Source organism: Ranitomeya variabilis, chromosome 2 (genome assembly GCF_051348905.1).
Source record: "Ranitomeya variabilis isolate aRanVar5 chromosome 2, aRanVar5.hap1, whole genome shotgun sequence".
Taxonomy (NCBI): domain Eukaryota; kingdom Metazoa; phylum Chordata; class Amphibia; order Anura; family Dendrobatidae; genus Ranitomeya; species Ranitomeya variabilis.
In genome coordinates this window covers 768,571,675-768,596,585 of record NC_135233.1, presented here as the reverse complement: position 1 = coordinate 768,596,585, position 24,911 = coordinate 768,571,675, and the positions used below count along the sequence as shown (strand labels likewise).

General features: G+C 40.3%; 1 protein-coding gene across 3 annotated transcripts in view; it reads right to left on the bottom strand.

The window, feature by feature from the left end:
• BACH2 (BACH transcriptional regulator 2) overlaps positions 1–24,911 on the bottom strand; it is a 397,444-nt gene that overhangs the window by 26,947 nt on the left and 345,586 nt on the right. For all 3 annotated transcript variants that reach the window (XM_077289718.1, XM_077289719.1, XM_077289721.1), the window contains one exon: positions 4,892–6,427. In XM_077289718.1, coding sequence (XP_077145833.1) covers positions 4,892–6,427 — 1,536 coding nt within the window. The remainder of the gene's footprint in view (positions 1–4,891; positions 6,428–24,911) is intronic.

The following is a 24,911-nucleotide window of genomic DNA, read 5'->3' as shown; positions in this document are numbered from 1 at the left end:
GCCTGGAGCCTTCTGCCACGATGATTATACCAAGCCTATATTGCAGTGACCTGGATCCCATCCTGTCTTGTAAGGTGAAAGAATATAAGAAAGCTAATTTTTCCAAGAAAATTGTGTTGTTTTTTTATTGTTCCTTTCTTACCTGCTTTTATTAACCTTAAAATTATACCACGTGGATTGCCTCTTTGGAGTTTGCAGTGTGTGCTTAAAAAAGACCTTTCACTGGATTTTTTTCGTAGGTTTAACAGAGTTGTTTTGTTCTATTTTTTTTACTCTGTGCCTCTCTGCTTGAAAGTCAAGTCTTCAGTAATAAAGAGAGTCCAATATGCACATTCTCCCTTCAAGGAGTTGGTCATATACCATGGAACTTCTCTCTGGGTGTTTACTTTTTCACCTCTACTATTTTGGCCAAACAAAACATGTTTGAGTCATAAAGGGGAAAAGCAAATGCCCACAGAGAGGTTCACAGCAGCAGCCTGGCTTAGTATGTTCTTGTGAGGATTCCAGTCTTCATGCCCCTTCCCACTTTTGGAGTGCCAGAGCACAGGAGTGCAGCAGCCCACTCTCTCCACCACTGCTGCTCTCCTATGCTCTAGTGCTCCAATAGTAGGAATTGGCACAGTGACTGTGGAGTTCTCAGAGTGGTCACGTAAAACAAATCTCGTCTCATGAGAACATGCTGTGCAAGGCTATAGCTGTGATTTTCTGTGGGAGTTTGTTTTTTCGGCTCTATGAAGTGGCTATGTTTTAATTGGCCAGCTCTTTTATAGAAGAGAAAAAGCAAACTCCCACAGATAAATTTACTGACTGACATACACCCAGTTGTCTCAAAAGAAACTTTGCAAATTGGGATTTTCTTACCATTGGAGAGCATAACTTTGGAACAGATGGGCAGAGAAAAAAATTCCAGGATCAGCCGAGCCCACAAATTGAAGGAGGCACTTAGTTTAAATAAAAAAAAGATGCAGCCCTTATATTCAGCTTTTCAGGACAAGTGGTTTATCCCACTTGGAAACATATTTATACATAAGTATCATCACTCCATAGAATCTTTATATGATGTTTAAAAAACGTTTTCAACCATGTTATAGTGCAAGAACTTTTATGTGGAGAATACACCATTCACATGGAAGCTGTATAGATGTACTGACATTTAGGAGAATAACTCAGCCTAGACACAGGAATTTTACTTTATAAATACTACGGTATACAGTTGGACGTAGCTCCATAGACTACCAGCAGCTAAATATTTGGAAACAAGCAATGGAGTAGTGCTGGCAATGGCATCTTGTGCATATAAAATATCACAGGATAGATTTTGGCCTCAGGAGCACTGTGTAAAGTTCACTCTGTGCTCCATTTCACACAACCTGCAGCAGATTTTGGACCTTTGTAATGTGGGATATCAGCTCCATCAGACACCCAAATAAACACTGTGCATTGCACTTTAAACAGCTAAACGTAGGTTTGATGATGTGGACACCCAGTGCATACACAGATAGCAACTGGCTTCCTCTTTTAACCATAACTTTAACCTTTTAGTTATCCTGCCAACAGATCTGTACGAGAGCTTGTTTATTAAGTGGGAGGGCGAGTTGCATTGGCACCATTTGGGGTATTATATTTTTTTTAAGAACTTTAACCAACACTTCCACTTTTCTTTTGTTTGCATTCTTGATTTATACCATTTACAGCACATCGTAAATACTGTGTTACTTTAATTCTATGGATCGTTTCAATCATGACAATGCCATACATGTATATTTTTCACATTGCGTGGAAACAAATAGTTTTTATGTTGTTATATTGAAAGAGCCATATCATTTACATGTTACTATTAATATAGCTGTAAATGTTCTTGTTTTTTGAGCAATGAGTTAATTTTTATCAGAATTATTTTGGGAACATATCTGTTATTGATTTTTTTTTAGGGGGAAGGTGAAGGGGGAAAGAAAAGCAATTAAGCCGTCTATGTTTTTTATTAGTTTTTGATGCCGTTAAAATGTGGCCATAATATAAATATATGCTTTGGTACGGCCTTATAGGCACATAGCCATGGCAGGAATGATGTATTTTGTCTTTTTTCTACAGCATCTATGGGATAATATGGGCAGGTTCAGAGCCATCTCCTATCCCAGTCATTACATTAGGATCTGGGTCCTAATAACCAAAACATTAAGGCTACGTTCCCACAATGAGCTTTTTATGCATATTTTGTGGTGTCAAAAACACAGCGTCTTACACTTCTAGCAATGTGGATGGGATTTGTAGCAATCTCCTGCCCACACTGCTTCTATTTAATGTAGTGTAAATTGATAGGCAGTGCGTGTCTCAAATCTGTAACTTGTTAATTTCCCCTGCGGGTACACTGAGTTTTCTGTGCGGAAATTCCCCATAGACTTGCATTAGGTGTGGAAATTCCATAGGTAAAAAAATGCACATGCAATTTAAGTGTTTTTCTGTGGCGGAAAAGCTTCAAAAAGGCACGTAATACACACCTAAGTATATCACTAAAGGTTTGTCAAAGCCAAATACCAGGAGGTATCAAAAACAAAGGCGCTTTATTTAAAGCAACAGACGCCAATAAGACACCAAAAATGCAGCGTAAAAAACGAGATGTAAAAGCATGTTAAAAAAACACACACAGAAACGCAATGAAAAAACGCAAGTAACCTAATTTAAATAATAGTTGCAGAAATGGTGCAGAAATTCTGCAACATCAAAAACGCACCAAAAGCTCATTATGGGAAAGTAGCCTAAATGTCCAAGACTGGAGTTTTCTCTGATCCTGGCTGTGTGATGGAGGTCTGTTTTAAGAACAAGAGAAGCTTGCCTTAGAGCAGAGTCACAAAGTCAAGCCCCAAAACTCCTTCACTGCAGTTACCGACTGAGGCCTTGCTCTATTTACCATCAAAAGATAACGAAAGACGGTTAAGGGGTTAAAATTTGAATTCAATATAGCAATATTCAGTCATCTTTTCAGACTCCCCCTTAGGCTACTTTCACACATCAGGTTTTTTGCATCAGGCACAATCTGGCGAATTTTCAAAAAAACTGATCCGTTTGTTTATTCCGCTGGATCCATTTTTTTCCCATAGAGTTGTATTTAGCACCGGATTGTGCCTGATGTCCCAACGTTTCATTAGTTTTTTGCTGGATCCGTCCAAAATTTATTTTCCGGCGGACGGAGAAAACGTCCAGAGGAACGTTCTTTCAGTCCGGCGGAAAACCGCACAGTGACTGAACCGGACAAAAACGCATGAAACGCAAGAAGAAATTGCCGAATCCAGCCACCGGATGCAGTTTTTGTACAGAAATCATGCATTTTCCATTCTGAACGGATCCAGTTTTTGTACAGAGATCATGCATTTTCCACTGTGAAAAAAAATCTCTCTCTCTCTCCAAATTGTATGCCCGATAAACAACGGATCCAGCCAACAAAAAAAAAGACAACCGAACCGGCTAATCAGGATCCGCTAATCTAATGTCTTGTGATTTAAAAGGGAAAAATGCTATTATCCTGCAGATAAGGGGTTAATCTGTGGGTTAATAGTGTTCTGAACCTGCTCGGCACTGGCCCTCAGACCTGCCAATGTCAGGGGAAATAAATTTTATTCCTTTCGGCAGCGTTCGGATATCAGTCATGGAGGTGGCGCCAGCCGGGGTCTTGTCATCGCTCTGTATAAGCAGCTCAGGACTAGAGTCCGCTGTCAGTGCTGTGGCTACAGCCGTCGCTATCACTATATAGAGCCACCCCCATGACTAAAACTCGAACACTAGCGGGAGGAATAAAGTTCATTTCCTCCTGGCAGTGGGGTCTAAATACGGGTAGCGGGCAGGTTCAGAACGCTATTAACCCCATAGCTGCAGGTTGAGCGTGTTTTTTCACGTGACAGGTTCCCTTTAAAGTACCAATGCAAACATACAATCTATAAACAAACAACCATGAAATTATTCATTGCATCACTTGACCGCAGCTTGGATTGCATTGTGTAATGTGCTTTTAATGCAAAATTTTTTAGGAAATACAGTATATAGCTTTTTCTTATGTTCACCCCAAGAAAATAATGTATTTTTTTTTTAAAGGAAAGCACATGTTCTGAGCTCATGTGGCTGAGGCTCAGAAATGGTAGACTAGACTTTAATTTAATGGCCTATAAAAAAAGACAGTATTTGGCCCATGTCTAACAAACCAAATAATTAATTGTGAACAGTTGCACTTCCCAGCCTGTTCACTTCAGTTTTGGCTTGTTTTTTCTTATGTGGGGGCAGCAAAAGCTGCTATTCTTTTGGCTGCCAGAGCGTATTGTGTCTGAACACTGAGCGTAAAGACAAAAATATTACTTTAAGTACAAGTAGCCAATAGTCAATCATCAGAAACATGTATAATAGATTTGTAGAAGGGAGTTTTAACCTTTAGATTGAATTTTAAGTGTTGGCTTGTTGATAAACGCCTTCGAAAAATATGTTGTTACTTCCCTCTGTGCTTATAAGGAAAGTGAGCTGTTAAAGTGATTTTATTCAAGAAAATTTCACACAAACTTATGGCATATATACCTATCTGCGAAGAAGAAACTATAAGGGCACAAACCTATTCAGATGGCCCATGGTGCAGACGAAAAACCTAATGGTCATTAACAAAAAATAAATAAATCAATTTTCAACAATCAATTTAAATAACATAGCAACTAGCATTCCCACGTGGTTTTCGGAAACATTACAAACAAAAGTGCATCTGCAACTATTGAGCTAATTAGAACCAAGTCTATTCTTTGTATAATACAAATTACCTTTAAAGGCATCAACTGACAAGAGCAGCACAATACTGCACTGTATACTTTCATACAGTTATAATAAAACATATAGTTCAACCACTTTCTGTGTTCCTTACCTCGTGGCCTCTGTCTTGCACTGGACATGACTCACTATCTGCTTCTGAAAATGATCCAGATTCGTCACTTGAGTTTGTTCCATAAGACTGCTCACACTTTATCTGTGGCCGTACTTGATTATAGATAGAGTCAGCCATTGAACAAGCTTCTTGATGATCAGTGGAAGGAAATCGTGGGCCTTGTGAACAGGGAGATGATGAAAATTCAAGAAGAGGAAGGCTACAAGGAGATCCACCACTGCCATCTTCTGCATATGAATATGAGGAGCATGAGCTGGATGTCCTTGTTCTAGTTTCCAAAGGTGGAGAACGAGGGCATACTTTAATTGGCACAGGACAACTAGTGTTTGGCCGCAGCCTTCCTGGTAATGGATCTGTTATAAGCCCACTATGGGAGAAGGTGTGCGAGCTAGGTAGAGATTGGCTAGCTCCTGCCCAAAGACCCTTTGGCACATGCTCAGAAAACTCTTTGTCCAAACAACTGACACCAGAATATGATTGCACCGGGGTGCTTATTTGGTCACAAGCACTTGAAGAGAATATGACACTTCTCCTGTCCAATTCCATTTCATGCTTAGAGGCAAGCTCTGAACCCGACCCCCGAAGAGGTGAAGCCATGAGGAAGTTAGAGGAATCTTCATGAGGTTCACAGGACAGTTCATAATTCCCAGTGAAAGGGTTGTATTCAGTTTTATGGTCACCCTGAGTTGCTCCCTTTTCCACAGGGCATGAAGGACTTCTGACAAAGCGTTGTTGGGAAGTACCAGGCAAGTCAGGAAATTCCCCCCCTTTCGTTCTACTGAAAAAAGTTCTTAGATTGGAAGGAGATGACACACTTTTGGGGGTGTCAATGCTCACAGGGCTCGGCTGTTTCCTGACCATCTCAACATCTCCTTCTTTATCCCTGATGTCATTTTCATCCCCAGACAAGCAAAGTGTAACGCTCTCTTCATCCTTATCATCATCCCGTGGCTCACTTTTTATCTGGCTTAAAGGAAGTCCTGATTTTAGGCCGATTTCAGAGTTATGTTCATTGAATGTGCTTGTAAAACCTGAGGTACTGTGTGATGTATTGTAGACATTCTTAGTACAAGCCAACTGGTATTTTTTATATCGTGGGTAGCGGATTATAGGATCCTTGTCTAAACTTTCTTTGTTTTCCCTTTGCATATTGGAACTGGCCAACATAACTTCACTTATATCAGCCTCTTTCTCACCTGAACCAAAGTTAAAAGGCTCGTGGTGCATTCTTTCCTTAGGGCAAGATATTTTTGAGGTTTCAGATTCCATGGTTTCCTCTTCACAATCAAAAGTCTCATTGTGTACACTCTGGCATGAGGTGTCTTTCTTACACAGAAACAAGCCATCCTCATTGTTTAGAAGCTGTGACTGAAGGAAGCGGAAGCAGGAATCCTCCAGGTTATGCATACGTAGGAATTCAGCACATTGGATGACCTCTTGGATGTTTTCTCTGCTCAGTAATAGCTTAGCAGTGTAGGCAAACTGCAACAATGGACCAAATCCTCTAGCAGTGACCTGCAAAAAAAGAAAAAAAGAAGGGAAATTGCCAACATTACTATCAGCACAGCAATTGTCCAAAGTCCCTCAAGTGTAGTGAGATAACTTGACAGCTACAATGTCAATATATAAACACAGTAAAGTAGCAGTTAATCTCCCATCAGCTCAGCAGTGACTCCACATTTAATAATTAATTCCACTTGCTTCTACACATCATGCCATGGCTGAAAAAGAAAGCTAGACGGGAACACAGGCAGGAAAACTTCAAACAGCATCACTGATGAGTGATAAAAATGTGCTAGCTCAACACAAGCAACCACATCTGCATCTATTGGTGAATGAGGAATCCCATTTTGCTAGGACTTCATGGCTAGAATCCTATCATTCTACATGTTTAGACAGAAAAAGACAAATTGCATTTTTTTGTCAAGATGACTGCTGGGTCTTTACATCTGGCAACTGGCTGACTATATCAGTATGTCTCAGACGAAACAGTATAAAAAGTATGGAATTTCTTCTAAATGTAAAATAAATAAAAATAGGTTACATCAGCAATTTTACATTGTCATTTCTAAAAAGTATAAATTGGAAAAAGAAAAATAACACCATCTGGAACAAAACAAAACGTTTACTACATTTCTTAAACTCTCCTTCTAAACCATAATTCTAATAAAGGTTTCTTAATTTTTTAATATGATTGTAAATCAAAAATCACAATTTGCAAGTGATGCCCAGAATGGCTTACCATTGGTTGCTTATTGGCTGGTTAGCTAATAAAAGTATCATTTATATAATACTCTTCTCTTTTTTTTACATAAAAGTACTTGGCAACATCCGCTTCTAAACAAATCTAGTATTACAAGGATCCACTACAAAAGGAGCAAAAAACAGATGCAAAATAGGTGTTATCATTTATGATTAAGAGATGAGCAAACATTCTCAAACTCGAAACCCCACCTCGCATTGCCTACGAGTCACTGTAATGCTGTAGCCATCTTGGTAGTGGCATTACTGTGATTGACCGTGTGACGTCATTAGGTGATGTCACTGACGCCACTGCACAGCTCTGTGATAGTTATTGGAGGGAGAGAGTGTTTGTTCAGGGGTGTACATGCATAGTTTAACCAGGATCCTCTAATGTTAAGACCGGTGCTGAAGCTGAACCATCATACTAACAGTCCTTGTAAGGGCTAATTTTGCACTTTGCTGTTTATATCAGATACATTCTGCATTTGGCCTAGGAAGGGAGAGTTGTAGGAGCAGGGAGAGTGACTAAATACAGTCTCTAACCAGGGATTAGGGCTTTGCAGTCCGCAGCTAAATATATAGCTTCAGCAAATGACCACTTTTTATTTTTTGGGGTGACAAAATTGACAATATTGTCATCCATAAAGTATTAGGTGCTTTGCGGTACATTTCAGTATTATATAACACTCAAAAAAGAGTTGAAAAAATTGTATTCAATTACTTATCCATATACTATTCTGTACTCTGTGGAACATTGCAGTAGCATAGAACACTCAAAAAAGCATTGAAAAATGTTTCTGTATTCAAATACTCATCCACAGAGTATTACACGCTCTGTGGTCAATAAAGATGGCAGAGTTAAGTAAGACTCCCGAGGGAGTGACCGGAGGGATATCAGAAACAGAGGAAGCTGGTGTGATAGTGGAGGTGGCAGAAGCCTGTGGCCTAAACCCAGTCCACAGCCTTCTTGCGTACGAGAGCCAGGATCCAGGAGCTGGTGAGCGGACTGTAGGGCCTAAGCTGGTCGGAACAGACAAGGAGGCAAGCCAGGACCATGGCTGGAGAAATGCTAGCGGACCCTTTAGCCATAAGGTACCGACAGCTAGCAACAAACAGGCTCTCCATGCACGTGTCATGATTGTCACACAGCTGCGACACATGCAGCTGCGGAGCCGAACAGCTGATCAGCCGGCATGATCCAAGAAGCCGGGTTCCCTCTGCAGCTTATTCGGTAAGCACGATAGCCCTGTTTCTCATAGACATCAGTGTTTAAAAAAAAAAGGATTACGTTGTTATGCGTTTTTTGGGGAAAGTAAAAGAAAGTTGTCCACACCACTTGTTTTGATCCATCTAAAAAAATGGAAAATAGCTGGAAAAGGAGGCAAACAAAAGACATTTTCATTACACTTTTGTTTCTATTCAAATTAATGGGTCCTGTATTGGAACAATCCAATGGGCGGGGGGTCGAAAAACAGGAATTACTGCACATGTGAGCCTAAAATTGACACTGTTATTTTGCTTTATATTGTAATACTTTTTAACACAAGTAAAAAAAAATACAACAAAACTACCGGTAATATATATTAATGTTTCCCAAACTCCAGTCCTCATGTCCCACAACACGTCACATTTTCAGGATTTCCTTAGTATTGCACAGGTGATATAATTATTAATAAGTCTTCATCTTTTTTACCTGTTTAATACTAAGGAAATCCTGAAAACATGATGTGTTAGGGGCCGTGAGGAAGGGGTTTTGGGAAACACTGATCTATAATAATCACTTATGGCAGACATTACAAATATCTGTAGCCTCTCAATGATAAAAAAAATCTGCTAAATATACTGTATATACTCGAGTATAAGCCGAGATTTTCAGCCCATTTTTTGGGGCTAAAAGTCCCCCTCTCGGCTTATACTCGAGTCATACCCAGGGGTCAGCAGGGGAGGGGGAGCGGGGGCTGTCTAATTATACTCACCTGCTCCTGGCGCGGTCCCTGCACATCTTTTCCCCGGGTCCTTCTTCCTGTACTGAGCGGTCACATGGTACCGCTCATTACAGTAATGAATATATTCATTACTGTAATAAGCGGTAACGGTGACAGCTCAGTAAAGGATGAAGCTGCGGCGCCGGGGAACCATGGACTGCACAATGCCAGGAGCAGGTGAGTATAATGGGGAGGGGGAGCGCAGCGCTGCGCGATATTCACCTGCTCCTCGTTCTGGCGCCGCTCCGTCTTCTGCAGTGATGCTCAGGTCAGAAGGCACAGTGACATGGTTAGTGCGCGCCCTCAGCCTAAACGTCAGTGCAGAAGATGCTGAAGACGGAGCGGCGCCGGAACGAAGTCAGGTGAATATTGAAAGTGCCGGGGGCCTGAGCGACGGAGAGGTGAGTATGTGATTTTATTGCAGCAACATCAAATGGGGCAAGTGTCTGTATGGAGCATCTTATGGGGCCATAACGTTTGTGCAGCACTATATGGGGCAAGTGTCTGTATGGGGCCATAATCAACGTTTGTGCAGCACTATATGGGGCAAGTGTCTGTATGGAGCATCTTATGGGGCCATAATCAACATTTGTGCAGCACTATATGGGGCAAGTGTCTGTATGGAGCATCTGATGGGGCCATAATCAACATTTGTGCAGCACTATATGGGGCAAGTGTCTGTATGGGGCCATAATCAACGTTTGTGCAGCACTATATGTGGCAAGTGTCTGTATGGGGCCATAATCAACGTTTGTGCAGCACTATATGGGGCAAGTGTCTGTATGGAGCATCTTATGGGGCCATAATCAACATTTGTGCAGCACTATATGGGGCAAGTGTCTGTATGGAGCATCTGATGGGGCCATAATCAACGTTTGTGCAGAACTATATGGGGCAAGTGTCTGTATGGGGCATCTTATGGGGCCTTAACGTTTGTGCAGCGCTATATGGGGCAAGTGTCTGTATGGGGCCATAATCAACGTTTGTGCAGCACTATATAGGGCAAGTGTCTGTATGGGGCCATAATCAACGTCTGTGCAGCACTATATGGGGCAAGTGTCTGTATGGAGCATCTTATGGGGCCATAATCAACATTTGTGCAGCACTATATGGGGCAAGTGTCTGTATGGGGCATCTTATGGGGCCATAACGTTTGTGCAGCGCTATATGGGGCAAGTGTCTGTATGGGGCCATAATCAACGTTTGTGCAGCACTATATGGGGCAAGTGTCTGTATGGAGCATCTTATGGGGCCATAATTAACGTTTGTGGAGCATTATATGGGGCAAGTGTCTGTATGGAGCATCTTATGGGGCCATAATCAAGGTTTGTGCAGCATTATATGGGGCAAATATCTTTATGGAGCATCTTATGGGGCCATAATCAATATTTGTGCAGCATTGTGTCTATGGAGCATCTTATGGGGCCATTATTAACCTTTATGCAGGATTATATGGGGAATATTTTAATATGGAGCATCTTATGGGGCCATCACAAACTTTATGGAGCATTATATGGGGTTCCTGATTCAATATGGATATTCAAAAACACTTAACCTACTGATGTCTCAATTAATTTTACTTTTATTAGTATCTATTTTTACTTTTGACATTTACCGGTAGCTGCTGCATTTCCCACCCTAGACTTATACTCGAGTCATTAAGTTTTCACAGTTTTTAGTGGCAAAATTAGGGGGGTCGGCTTATACTCAGGTCGCCTTATACTCGATTATATACGGTAAATCAGATTATCCCAGTAAATCTCAGGCAACATGTGTTTATTTTTACATCTGTGAAAACATTTTTTTAATCCATTGATTCTTAATCCCTTTCTGACCTCGGATGGGATAGTACGTCCGAGGTCAGATGGTGAGCCCGCATCAAAGCCGGGACATGTCAGCTGTTTTGTACAGCTGATATGTGCCCGCAATAGTGGTGGGTGGAATTGCGATCCACCCGCCGCTATTAACTAGTTATATGCCGCTGTCAAAAGCTGTCAGCGGCATTTGACTAGTGCTTCCGGCCATCGGGCCAGAAATGAGCGCATCGCTGACCCCCGTCACGTGATCGGGGGTCAGCGATGCTTCAGCATGATAACCAGAGGTCTATTGAAGACCTCTATGGTTGTTGATGATGGATTGCTGTGAGCGCCACCCTGTGGTCGACGCTCATAGCAATGCAGTAATTCAGCTACATAGGAGTGATCTGAGCATTGCTCCTATGTAGCAGAGCCGATCGAGTTGTGCCAGCTTCTAGCCTCCCATGGAGGCTATTGAAGCATGGCAAAAGTAAAAAAAAATGTTTTAAAAAATATGAAAAAAATATAAAAGTTTAAATCACCCCCCTTTCGCCCCATTCAAAATAAAACAATAAAAAAAATCAAATATACACATATTTGTTATCACCGCGTTCAGAATCGCCTGATGTATCAATAAAAAAAAGGATTAACCTGATCGCTAAATGGCGTAGTGAGAAAAAATTGAAACGCCAGAATTAATTTTTTTTGGTCGCCACGACATTGCAATAAAATGCAATAACATGCGATCAAAAGAAAATATGTGCACCAAAATGGTATGATTAAAACGCCAGCTCGGCATGCAAAAAATAAGCCCTCACCCGACCCCAGATCACGAAAAATGGAGACGCTATGGGTATCGGACAATTGCACAATTTTTTTTTCTTTAGCAAAGTTTGGAATTTTTTTTACCACTTAGATAAAAAATAACCTAGACATGTTTGGTGTCTATGAACTCGTACTGACCTGGAGGATCATAATGACAGGTCAGTTTTAGCATTTAGCGAACCTAGCAAAAAAGCCAAACAAAAAACAAGTGTGGGATTGCACTTTTTTTGCAGTTTCATCGCACTTGGAATTTTTTTCCCGTTTTCCAGTACATGACATGCAAAAACCAATGATGTGATTCAAAAGTACAACTTGTACTGCAAAAAATAAGCCCTCACATAGCCAAATTGATGGAAAAATAAAAGTTATGGCTCTGGGAAGGAGGGGAGCGAAAAACTTAAACGCAAAACTGAAAAAAGCTGGGGTCATGAAGGGGTTAAAAATGGATCGATGAAACTTGGTTGGAAAACTGAAGTGACTTTAATGGCCAAATCTGATCCATAAACCGGATGAGAAAAGAACAAGCTCTGAGTCTCACAGAACAGAGACACAGATCTGTTTTCAAAACTGATGGATGTATGGATCAATAAAAACTCTATGGGTCAGTGTGAGGTCCGAGAAAAAACGAACAGTACAAGGAGGTGTACAACGGATGCACTTATAAGGACAGTATCTATGTAATGTTCAATGATAGGGATATAAAATGCAAGATCTAGATTGCTAAAGAAACCATGAAATTCTGAAAAACTTTCTGACTCGCATTTTCAAATCAGAGAAGTGTAAAAATACAGGAAATATAATAAGATATCAAAACAGATTAGATCAATTACGTGATGGCTTAACCAATTCACCAAAAAGAATGTAATGCTACAATTAAATCCTGCTGCAATACTATTCCTGGAAAGTTACCTTGGTCACAGTGACATGGCAACAACAGGTTGAAGCAAAATGGAAGTTATCGTCAAATACTGTACTTATTACACATATCAGAGGCACTGACCAGAGAGAAAAAGTAGGTATCAAAATGAGGAAATCTTCAAAACAATAGAAGAAAATTTGTGTTGAAAATAAATATATATCAGGACATATAGAATGTATCAAATTGAATATGGAAATTAAAATACTTTTCAATTTTTCAGCGCTTAACTTCAAACGCGGAGTACGTTCAGCTATTTCCTTCTTTGGATAAGGGAGTAAGCTAGACTAGAAACGACTAGTGATGGCAATCTTTAATAAGAGCAAAAAGAATCAGTCATGTAAAAAAACAACATTGCCTGTCATATTGAGAGTGTTAGGTTATTCTCATACACATTAGATGCTCAGTCTGCTTCTCTGTAGTCTGTGGATTGTTAATTTACTGCGTATAGGCACCTTGGGGTTTTTCAAAGGAATTATGTACATTTTAATCAATAGATCTTAAAATAAGTCCCACAACTGAATGTGTTAAAAAAAATGTTCCTGTGCTGTGATAACCTTATAAATGTGCCCCTGCTGTGTACTGTGTAATGGCTGTGTCTGACCGTACAGGGACGAGGTGTGATCACACCACAGCTCCTGGGCAGGGGAGGAAGGAAAAGAGTATACAGACAGGACAGCAGCTGATGATTTCTTTGTGGTAAACATTAGACTGTCTGTTTTTATTTTATCTGTTAACCCTCGTGCCCAAAAAACAAGAGGTGTTCCAGAGACACCTCTAGTAAAAATGGATCTGCTAAATATTGAACAGAAATTGACGCAAAATGAAAACCAGTGTGTGCATTCAATTTTTGCTTCATTTGTAAAAAATGTATTTTAATACCTGAACTGTTACAAATGGATGACAACGGGACACGTGAAGAGATCCTAACCTAGGTGCTGAGATTGGCCATTTTTGGGTGTTCATTTCACAAGAGAGTGTGAATAAGCTGAAGATAGACACTACCCATGGCTGTACAAAGCGTAGAACTGCCCCCAACACTTTAGATTGTTGGCTGCTGCCTACCATATTAACACTTTAATGTGCTTAGTGGCAGGCTAAAATTATACATTCAGATTTGCTACCCAAATCAAAGAAAAATAAACTTCCTTATATGAAAAGAATTGAAGTGTTAAATCGCCCTACATGATAATCACAATTCTTTGAATAAGCGGACGACACCTAATTACTCTTCCTGACAGGTATGAGGAGGGATTTTCCTGTCCTAGCACATATACACAATAAACAGTCCTGTAAGTGATTCATAACATTCCGTAGTAGAGCGATTTCAGCAGAGAACATGGCTGAGAGCTATAGAAAAAGAACAAAAGCCGCATTCATTGTCTCCTGGATGTGGTGCTCCAAGTTTCTTTAATGGACTACACAGCATTTCACAACCTGGTTACTTAGTAAGAGCATACATACAATACATCCCTGCTTTGGCTACAACGTGGAACTTCACAACGGTCACTCAAGACTCTTGGCGTGATAACAACATTAATCTTATTGCACCGCTGCAAGCATTCAATAGCAACGTTCACATGTATTGTGTGGTGCACAAAGACTTCTACACTAGTGACCCATTCCCACAAAATGTGACATCTATGAGGCAACCCTGCATGTCCCACAACAGCAGCAGGAACGGCCATGCAGGCACACAATTCTACAGTGACTTTTGGACTTTGTGCTAATCTGTATCATTCATTCAGAAATATACACAGCAAAAAGATAACAAACTGATGTCAGGAGGCCAAAGTCAAATGGAGTAACAAAGTGTCTACAGTTATGTGACCTTTTACCTGCACATAAAAAGTGTAGCACTAGGATAAAGCATTTAAAGGGAAGCTATCATTTCCAAGCAACAATATTTACCTGTAGATATAGGTTTAATCTGCAGTTAAATAGCATTAAAATGCGGCCTGGCCGTCTTATTAAAAGTGCGGCTGAAGGGAGATAATGAATGGTTATCTTCCCAGCAGCCACTGGCTTTCAGTTATAGAGGTGTGCAGAGAGCGACTAGGGTCACTGCTCACTATACTGTAAATGGCGGCTGTAATCATCTCCCGACACACTGATTAACAGCTGTATGCGCACAAATAGGTTGTCAGTCAATGTATGCAAGAGGCAAACCGAGCAGAAACAGTGGACTTTGATTCTCTGCCACTGCACCTAGTGGCGGTTATTGTCTGCAGTGCTTCCCTCACATTGATAGCGCTACAGCCAACCAGTGAGCTCAGCAGCTCTGGGCAGACAGTGCCATGAATTTGGGCAGAGCTTAGTTATAGACTGCAGCACTATCAACGTGATGTTAGTGCTGCAGACATTAAAAGACACCAGGAGCGGTGGCAGAGACTCAGTGATGGAAACAAAGAGGGCAAGTAAAGCACAGTGAGTTTTTTAAAACAAGCGGCAGCTAAAGGAGAGGTGATTTTTGAAACTGGAAATCCCCTCTAAGGACCATATCTAAGTTAAAACGTTACTCTTGAAAGTTGTCATCTCCATATGTGAAGTGAAAATGTTGGCTATGTTACAAAGGGACTGACCTCTGGGAATATTGCAGGTGTGAGTGGCTCCCAAGGTACAAAGTACGTAATGTCAGTGCAAGTGGTCCAACAGATAGGTGAGGTATTCTGCAGCAGAGAATGGCCTACCGTAGACCTATAGCAGCATATGGGTTAGGGCAGCAATCTTAATTGGCAGCCTGGCCACTGACCACTAGATCTCAACTTATTACTGTCAACTAATTACTTTGCAACTTGTTCCAGAGTCTGCACACACAAAATATGAGAGTAACTGACAAACACTGTAAGACAGCAAAATCTGTAACCATTGAGTGGTCACTGTGGTTTCAAAAAGTTTTACACAAATAAATAGTAGCAACAAATATAAGATGCACATGTGGAAAAAAAGGGAATCCAGCTCCAAGAGATAAAATCACTTAGCTTTAATAGCATTCATTAAAAATAAAAATAGGCTATAAGACATACAAGAACCGGGTATACCAGAAGGAGAGTGCCTGTATAAACTGCACGCGTTTCGAACACACAAGTGCTCTTAGTCTCAGTATATATAACAAATATATATATATAACAAATATAAGATACCTTGTAATATATTTCTATCATAGTTACATGCTTCTTTGCTCACTTATCAGCCCCTCATCCCACTGAAATACAGATAAAATTTGTCTTGCTCAAGACAAGACAGACTGCCAGCTCACTGAATGATCAGATTACAGCTGCCATAGAAGTCTATAGAGAGGAGAGGGGAGAAGCAGAGTGTGAGAGGCTCAGACATATACAGAGCTTAATCTAACCCCAGAGATGGCTGGATTCACAGCTACACTGCTGTACATTGATCTGCCTGCTGCTGCTTCTTAACAAGTGCTGTAAAGAGCAGGAATCCCTCATTCCTCTTTGTAATGTGTTTGACGGAAATTAAGAGTGTATGAAATGAGGAAAAAATGTAGGATACAAGTCAAATAATGGCCATAAATAGCTAATCCTAAAGTGCACAGACATGACAGACTTATTATGAAAAGACACCTGAAACTATAGGTACGCTTTGAGGTTGTAACACTTAAGATTCCCATTTCAATCTGTGTCTCTGACTTAGGAATGAATATTCTTGTTGTTTTACAGCACAAAGTGTTTATCGGACCATAGTATTCCATTTCATATGCATCATTTTGTTTAGAACTGCAAAAAAAAATCTTCTTTCAGTGAGTGTGGGACGACTTCTCATGGTGTGCTACTTATTTCTATCTACCCCTACCTGAGGTAATTTCCAGAAATGTCTATTCATTGTTGTTACATTGTTCACATTTATATTTGTTACATTGAAATAGAACACAAATTCCTGATTTTTTTTATGCACAAGGGCCATTAAAAGACTACTGACGCCGCAGGAAATACTTTGAAAGCTACTCTACATGCAAGCTACTGATCATTAAAATTCAAATGCTGAGATTCAGAATTCACTTGCCATTGTTCTTTAACCTCCGTAGCCCCAAAGGAATTCTACACTGAGGAGATAGAACTTCACCATCTGAATGAAAGCCAGCGCACTTAATAAATGTGAGATGGGTTCTTGCTGGCTGGCTATAGAATTCAATCTCAAACTCCTTCTTCCTAGTGAACATCAGAATATCATAGTTTGTAGACTGATAAATAGCCTCAGTCTTTGCAATAACGCTATGCTCACTCTTCCCATCATATTGTAACAGATATTGTTCTCAGTGCTCTGCGAAGTGTGGAATGCACCATGGCCTTTGTGATCACCATGCTTAAGACCGATTTCAAAGCATTTGCTTGCTTCCTATATGCTGCACTTTGTTTTTACACCCTTCACTAGGTCTCAGGAAGTTGCCTCTGCAGCAATTTCCAACGAAAATGTAATTACATTAGGTATACATTTTTTATAGTTATAAATGCTGCATGTAAACAACGAGAGCAGCCACAAATGAGTCCGACCCTACCTTTTCTTTTATTGTGTTACGCTATTCAATTGGTCACAAAAAAATACCATTCATTAATAACATATTTAGATACATGTATAAAAAAAAAAAAAATTATATATACAGTGGGCACGGAAAGTATTCAGACCCCTTTAAATTTTTCACTCTTTGTTTCATTGCAGCCATTTTGTAAATTCAAAAAAGTTCATTTATTTTCTCATTAATGTACGCTCTGCACCCCATCTTGACTGAAAAAAAGAACAAATGTAGAAATTTTTGCAAATTAAAAAAAGAAAAACTGAAATATCACATGGTCATAAGTATTCAGATCCTTAATTTATTATAAATTAATGTTTCCCTCCAAGTTACTATCTATATGACAATAAAATCTTAAGGTATTTAGTTTTTTACACTAGCCACTTGATGCTTGCAATAGGGTAACATCAGCTTGTGCTGTGTACACCGGAATATGGCTCGGCAATCATCTTATGATCAAAAAGCCTAATGGCAAAAGATTCAAAGCTAACACCCAAAAAAGAAATTCAGATATATCACCTGATATATCCATCTCCTTCACTGAGGATGAATGTTTGGACTCCATTCATCTTCCTTTTCATGGGTGTCCCTTTTTTGGGGGAATGTTTCTCCTTGTGAAATGTGCCAAGCCAGTGTAAAAAGATTTATAGGCCATGCAATGCTCCTCTGGGAAGTTTAATATGCAAATAGCCTCTACAGGGAGAAAGAGGACTTGACCTCTAGCAGCACCAGCTATCTGCATATTTATACTCACAGAGGAGCATTGGATGGCCTACAAGTCTCGTTAGACACTCTCCATAAAGTTAAGGCTATGTGCACAAGTTGCGGATTTTGTTGCGGATCCGCAGCGTTTTTTACGTGCAGATTTGTTGCCAGGCTTTGTCTGATGGGACTACTGCTCCCATCCGGCTATGTCTGCTGTCACATATAACAGTGTCGCATCATCCGGCGACTGTGTTCCAGTGTAAAAAAAAACAAAAAAACCCACATACTCACATACAACATTCATACTCACCAAACAGCTACACTCTCGATCTCCTGCAATAAAAATAAAATAATAAACCACCATAGTCTTACCTTTCCGCCACAGTCCATTTAATATCAAGTGTCCCACAGCGATCTCACGTGTAGAACAGTCGCATCGGGAGATGTGACCGCTCTACACGGCTCCAGCGATACACTAATGGGAGTTATCCTCCCGCAGTGTATCACTGCGCTGCCAAGAGAGAGTTTACCGAAGTTTGTGCTGTCAATTGCGGCACCGCTTCGTGAGAAAATCCTCACACAGCAGTTGCCGTGACAGCATGAACTCCAGTGAACTCTCAGTGTATCGCCGGAGGCCATGTAGAGCAGACACATCTCCTGACGGGAGATCGTCGTGGGGCACTCGCTATTAAATGGATTACGGCGGACAGGGAGTATTTGTGTTGGTTTATTATTTTATTTTTGTTGCAGGAGATCGAGAGATTCGGGGATTAGGTGATGCAGTGAGTATGGCTAATTAAGATTCAGAAAGGACTTTATTCTGGCTGTGTCTTTATTTACCATACAACTATATGATTAGTAATGGATAGGTGTCTTATAGACGCTTCTCCATTACTAATTTGTGGGCTTGATGTCACCTGACAATTCAAAGGTGACATCAACCCCACAAATATTACCCACTTGCCACTGCTACAGGGCAAGTGGGAAGAGCGAGGCTAAGTATCAGAATTGGTGCATCTATAAGATGCGCCATTTCTGGGGCGGCTGAGAGCTGATGTTTTTAGCCTGTGGAGGTGCCAATATCCATGGCCCCTTCCCAGGCAATTAATATCAGCCCGCAGCTGTCTGTCTAGCCTCTGCTGGTTCGATTTTATAGGGGGACCCCATGACAATTTTTTTCTGGGGTAAACTAGCCAGTAAAGACTAAGTAAACATCTGTGAGCTGATATTAAAAGCCTGGGAACCTTTATGGCTATTGGCTCCTTCCCAGAATATTAACATCAGCCCTCAGCCTTTGGCTTTTTCGCTGCTGGTTAAGAAAATTACGCGGGAGCCCATGCATTTTTGTTTTAGGGTATGTTCCCACGGTCAGGAACCAGCAGCGCTTTGGACGCAGCACATGTCCGCTCCGTCAAAAGAGCTGCCGGCTTTTGAACGCAGGTGATTCAGCATGTGTTTATTGAACCATGCGGAATCACTGCACCCAATACATTGTATGGGGACGTTTATCTTGCGGAGCCAGAGCGTCTCTGCAAGACAAATTGACATGCTGTGGTCTGGAAAAACGCACCGCATGTCCATGTCCGCAGGGAAGCGGCGGGTGCTGGTGCACGCATAGTGAAGATGGAATTTCTTCAAATCCCATCCACTATGCTGTAACATCTGGCCGCTGTGGGTTGGATGCTGCAGATGTACACAGCGTCCAACCAGCAGTGTTTACTGTCCGTGGGAACATACCCTTATAAAGTTTTTGAAAATTAAACATATTGCGTTTCACGCAGATTTCATGTGTGTGTGTGTGTGTCTTTTATTTAACTCTTTATTTACCATTTTATTAATGATGGTATCTGGCTGACACCTGGTCATTACTAAACCTCGGGCTTCACTTATATTTGTTTTGTGTGTGTAAACATTATATTTGAACATGGTATGTAAGATATTATGGTCTTCAATGGAGAATGTAAAAGAAGAGGTTGGACTAGGAAATTACATCACAATTTATTTTTTTTGTTAAATAATATATCTTTATTTAGCTTACAAAGATGCAGACAAATCTGTATAGAAATCCGCATAAAAAACGTGCGGATTTTCAACTGCGTTTTCTGCCAAGAGAGAAAGAAAGAATCTGCGCATATTTTTACAAGAGCAAATCCGCAATATGTGCACATAGCCTACACATTCTCCCCTAAACTACCTATCAGAGATCTCTAATCTAGCCAAATCAGATCTGTTGTTTTGCAATGATGAGGGGGCAACACCACAAAGTGTGTGTCTGCAAATGGACTGTCTGGTTTGGCTTCTTATCCTAAGTCAAGTGGCAACTCTTTTTTTGCATGACACAAAAGCTTTTAATTTGCAACATACTGCGTATGCACTTTGCTGCGGTGCTGCTGAAACGTGTAAATCTAGCTTATGACTAATGTTTTTTTATGTAATTGTGTGAGTTGGTTGAAACACTATGACTATGCTGCCATCTTGCAGACACAGGCAGACTGAAAATAAGAATGATGTAATGTCTAAGTCATGCTTCAGAACCAGAATTTAAATAACCTCTGCAGCATCCATTTTCAAGAGCTTGATTGCTTGGCATACCAAACATACATGAAGGAATGAAGAACAGCATGCCAAAAGTTTGGAATTAATTTAGCTTCTGTCAACAACTTATGCTTGCGTAAAATGCAAGCTTGCAGTGGGTAGCCAGAACAGGACTTATACGGTAACACAGACAACGTCCAGAGACTTTCATTACAAACTCGAACACGCTGTCCAGACACCTGCTTTTTGCCTCTCGAGCTGCTGGTTGTGATTACTATGTGGTGAACCATACGATACACTTTCTGGGACGCTCAATGAGTTAAAAGGCATACTGGAGCTATGCCTACAATGCAACATCAAAATAGCGTCCCTTCTGATGGGAGACTCACACTGAGACATGAGTACAAGCAGGTTATGGATCATCTTAACATGTACTGGATAAAGTGTCATTTCCTGGGAAATGTCACAAGGTGATGAAAAAAGTGATGGGCAACGATGGCTTTTCAACTCAAAAGACATACTGATAGGAAATTTAAATGGTGAGCCCCATTGGGGACAGCGATAATATATGTAAAGCGTTGCGGAACAAAATAGCACTATATAAGCAAAGCATAATAAATAACAAACGACTGTAAAAACAATTTTGTAGAATATCGGTGTTCTAGGAATATTCAACTTGCCTGTAACTTCTCATCCACACCCTTCAAGTTCCTGAGCAAAATAAGGTTACACATAAAAACTAATTTACAAGTTGAGTCAGTGTTAGCAGGATATATTATCACCACCATAAAATAAAAGCACTGTCATACACTATCTGCTGTGCCCTTTGAATGTTTGCACCATAATTTATGATGATACGCTTAATAGGTTTTGTCAGAGGCATATATCCAAATGAGAAATAATACTGAAGTGGCTGCAAAGTGGAAGAGTTATGAAAAGCTATTAGTGATATTTTATGGAATAAAAAAATATACAGATACAAGGTCACCCTGGCCGAGATGGCTGAGAAGAAGGGCTCAGCAGTTAACAGTGCACCAAAAATGGGAATCTGTCCTGTAAAATATTTTTCTCTGGGGAAGAAACCTCTTACATTGATCATGGTGTCTGATCTGCAGGTAGCATCTTACACCATGTTCCAAATTATTATGCAAATGACATTTTTCTCGGATTTTCCTAAATGGTCGGTGCAAATAACAGTCAGTCTAATAAAAGTCATCACCCGTTAGAGTATACATCGAATTTTATTGAAGGAACCTCCCAATGATAAAAATGAATAAAAACTCAAAATGCACTGTTCTAAATTATTAGGCACAGTAGAATTTCTAAACATTTGATATGTTTTAAAGAACTGAAAATGACATTTGTGGAATTTGCAGCATTAGTAGGTCACATTCACTGAACAAAAAAGCTATTTAACTCCAAAACATCCTAACAGGCCAAGTGCTAACATAGGATAGGAACCCTTCTTTGATATCACCTTCACAAGTCTTGCATCCATTGAACTTGTGAGTTTTTGCTTGTATTTCCTTGCATAAAGTCAGAATAGCCTCCCAGAGCTGCTGTTTTGATGTGAACTGCCTCTCAGCCTCCTAGATCTTTTGCTTGATGATACTCCAAAGGTTCTCTATAGGGTTGAGGTCAGGGGAAGATGGTGGCCACACCATGAGTTTATCTCTTTTTATGCCCATAGCAGCCAATGACTCAGAGGTATTCTTTGCAGCATGAGATGGTGCATTGTCCTGCATGAAGATGATTTTGCTCCTGAAGGCACGTTTCTGCTTTTTAGGCCATGGAAGAAAGTTGCCAGTCAGAAACTCTATTTACTTTGCAGAGGTCATTTTCACACCTTCAGGAACCTTAAAGGGCCCTACCACCTGTTTCCTCATGATTCCGGCCCAAAACATGACTCTTCCACCTCCTTGCTGACGTTGCAGCCTTGTTGGGACATGGTGGCCATCCAGCAGCCATCCACTACTACATCCATCTGGACAATCCAGGGTTGCTCGACACTCATCAGTAAACAAGACTGTTTGAAAATCAGTCTTCATGTATGTCTAGGCCCACTGCAACCATTTCTGCTTGTGAACACTGTTTAGGGGTGGCTGAATAGTAGGTTTATGCACCACAGCAAGCCTTTGAAGGATCCTACACCTTGAGGTTCGAGGGACTCCAGAGGCAACAGCAGCTTCAAATAACTGTTTGCTGCTTTGTATTTTAATTCACAAAACCACAAAAACATTTTTTTCTATGGCACAAGGAATGTGAAATTCACCAATTTAATTCACAAAAAAATACATATAAATAATAACACCTAGATACCTAAAAAACAAACTAGAGGCCACCAAGAATTGGACACAATAAACATCAATTGCTGCACCGCACACATCATGGCCAAGGTTTATGCAGAGTAATCAATGGTCTATGTGAACCTCAAATACAACATCAAAAAAAGCCACTGACATTACAGCCTTAGTGGCAAAAGAGCTGAAAGGAACACTAATCCTAACTATATGCAAAACCTAAACCATATGGGGGCCGTGATTATAGGTGCATGTATGAGTATCTTACCTGTGGCGTGCCCAAGTCCTGGTAAACGTCCCACCCCGACGCGCGTTTCGCCAGTTCTTCTTCCGGGGACGTGTCAGCTAGGGAGGTAGGTGGTCTTTTTAAACGCCCAAAAACCAATCAGAATTCAGCGTCATTGATAACACAATACATGCCAGTGGCGTGAAACATGTAACCAGGGTATGACGGCGCATCCGGTACCGGGTCTTACTCCAATCAGGACGACCCACCTCCGGTCAATGGAATGCCCGCGTTTCACCCAGCTGATCACCAAGCGGAAGTCAGACACTACCATATGAGACCAGAGCAGGCAAGTCCAGAGCGATCCAGGCAGCGCATGCGCACAGCCCTGAGATAATAGACATTCCCGAGTGAGCCATGTTTACAAAATAATATAAAGTGCAAATGTGCCTATTAATATTGCCTACAAAATAAAGTGCTGATATGCCTAACTATATTGCTAAGATAATGTAAAGTGCTAAAATGTCAGGCTATATTAAGCAGCAAAGACATAACCATTCATATTAACCCCTAATGAGCAAAACAAAAGTTATAGTCTGCCCAATACTATAATCACTGTATCCACAAAAAATAAATAGATACATGTTAAACGGTGCAATAAAAAGTGCTAGTATAAATACAATGTTGCTCAATATGACCTTAACTAAATATAAAATATAAATAGGTATATCTTGACAATACAAAATTATGTACTAAATCAAATACAAAGCTAATCAAAATAACCTAACAAACTTTCAAGACAACTAGTGATACTTCTATATCTGATAAGGAGACTTATATAGACAATATAGGAATGCAATGTTCAAGAACACGAGAATTTGGTGGACCAAGACGTCCTTAGAGAATTACGTTAGCCATGAGATACTTCCAAGAGGTCTAAGAATACAGCTATTTCCGACTTTTGAGCTGAATGATGAATCCCTAGTCAAGAGATGGTAAGCAGCTGCATCCATGTGTTCGTTGGAATTTCTCAAAATTATCATTGAAAGTAACTCTCAATCATTGAGGACTATTGAAAATGAGCTAGAGAAATTAGAACAATCAATGAAAAAAGACATAAAGCAGGATACTTTGGATGTATGGTCTAATGACCTTAATAAGGATATGAAGAAATGGGAAAAAGAGATCTGTGATAGGAAGATAAAGAAACATCAGAGATTTGACTGATTATGAAGAGAATAAGATCTTTAGATGGCAACTTAAAAAAGACTCTGCAAAACGACCACGACCATGGGAATCATCTTTTAGTTAGGTATCGTCAATTTCGGAATACAATGCATCTGGAAGTGAGCGAGAGGTTCACCATTCTACTAAATATAACACACGAAATGGTGGGAATAAAAGACCAGCGGACATCTTTACAAAAAGTTCTAAAAAAGGAATAAATGACCATTTAAAGGTAATAAATCTGTCGGATTATGAGTTATCAGATATTCAAATCTCAGTTCTTGAAAAAGGTCTAACATTTTCTCCCTACAAAAACCTAGACCCCTTTATAGCTATTAAGGACCTACACCTCTTTTCAAAGAAGGTGATTCTGCAGAAGTTACATTTTAAGACTGATACTGAAGATGCACTATTATCCAGTATGGAGAGAGGCTTTGGAAAATCTTGAAGCACTGGCAGAAGAGAGTGAGTATACACCGGTGAGCCAAGGCTTCCTCCTTTCTCTCATTAATAAATCCAAAAAATTTCCATCATTAAGTATGTGCCCAGCGGTTGAGGTGTACACTAGATTGGTCACAGAAGAAATTGAACAACTGTGCCATAATGGGTATGGTGCTAGTAATTGTAGTAGGAAAGAACGGGAGGCTATCTCTAGTTTACAAAATTTAAATGATGTTGTCTTCAAGCCATCAGATAAAGGGGGGAACTT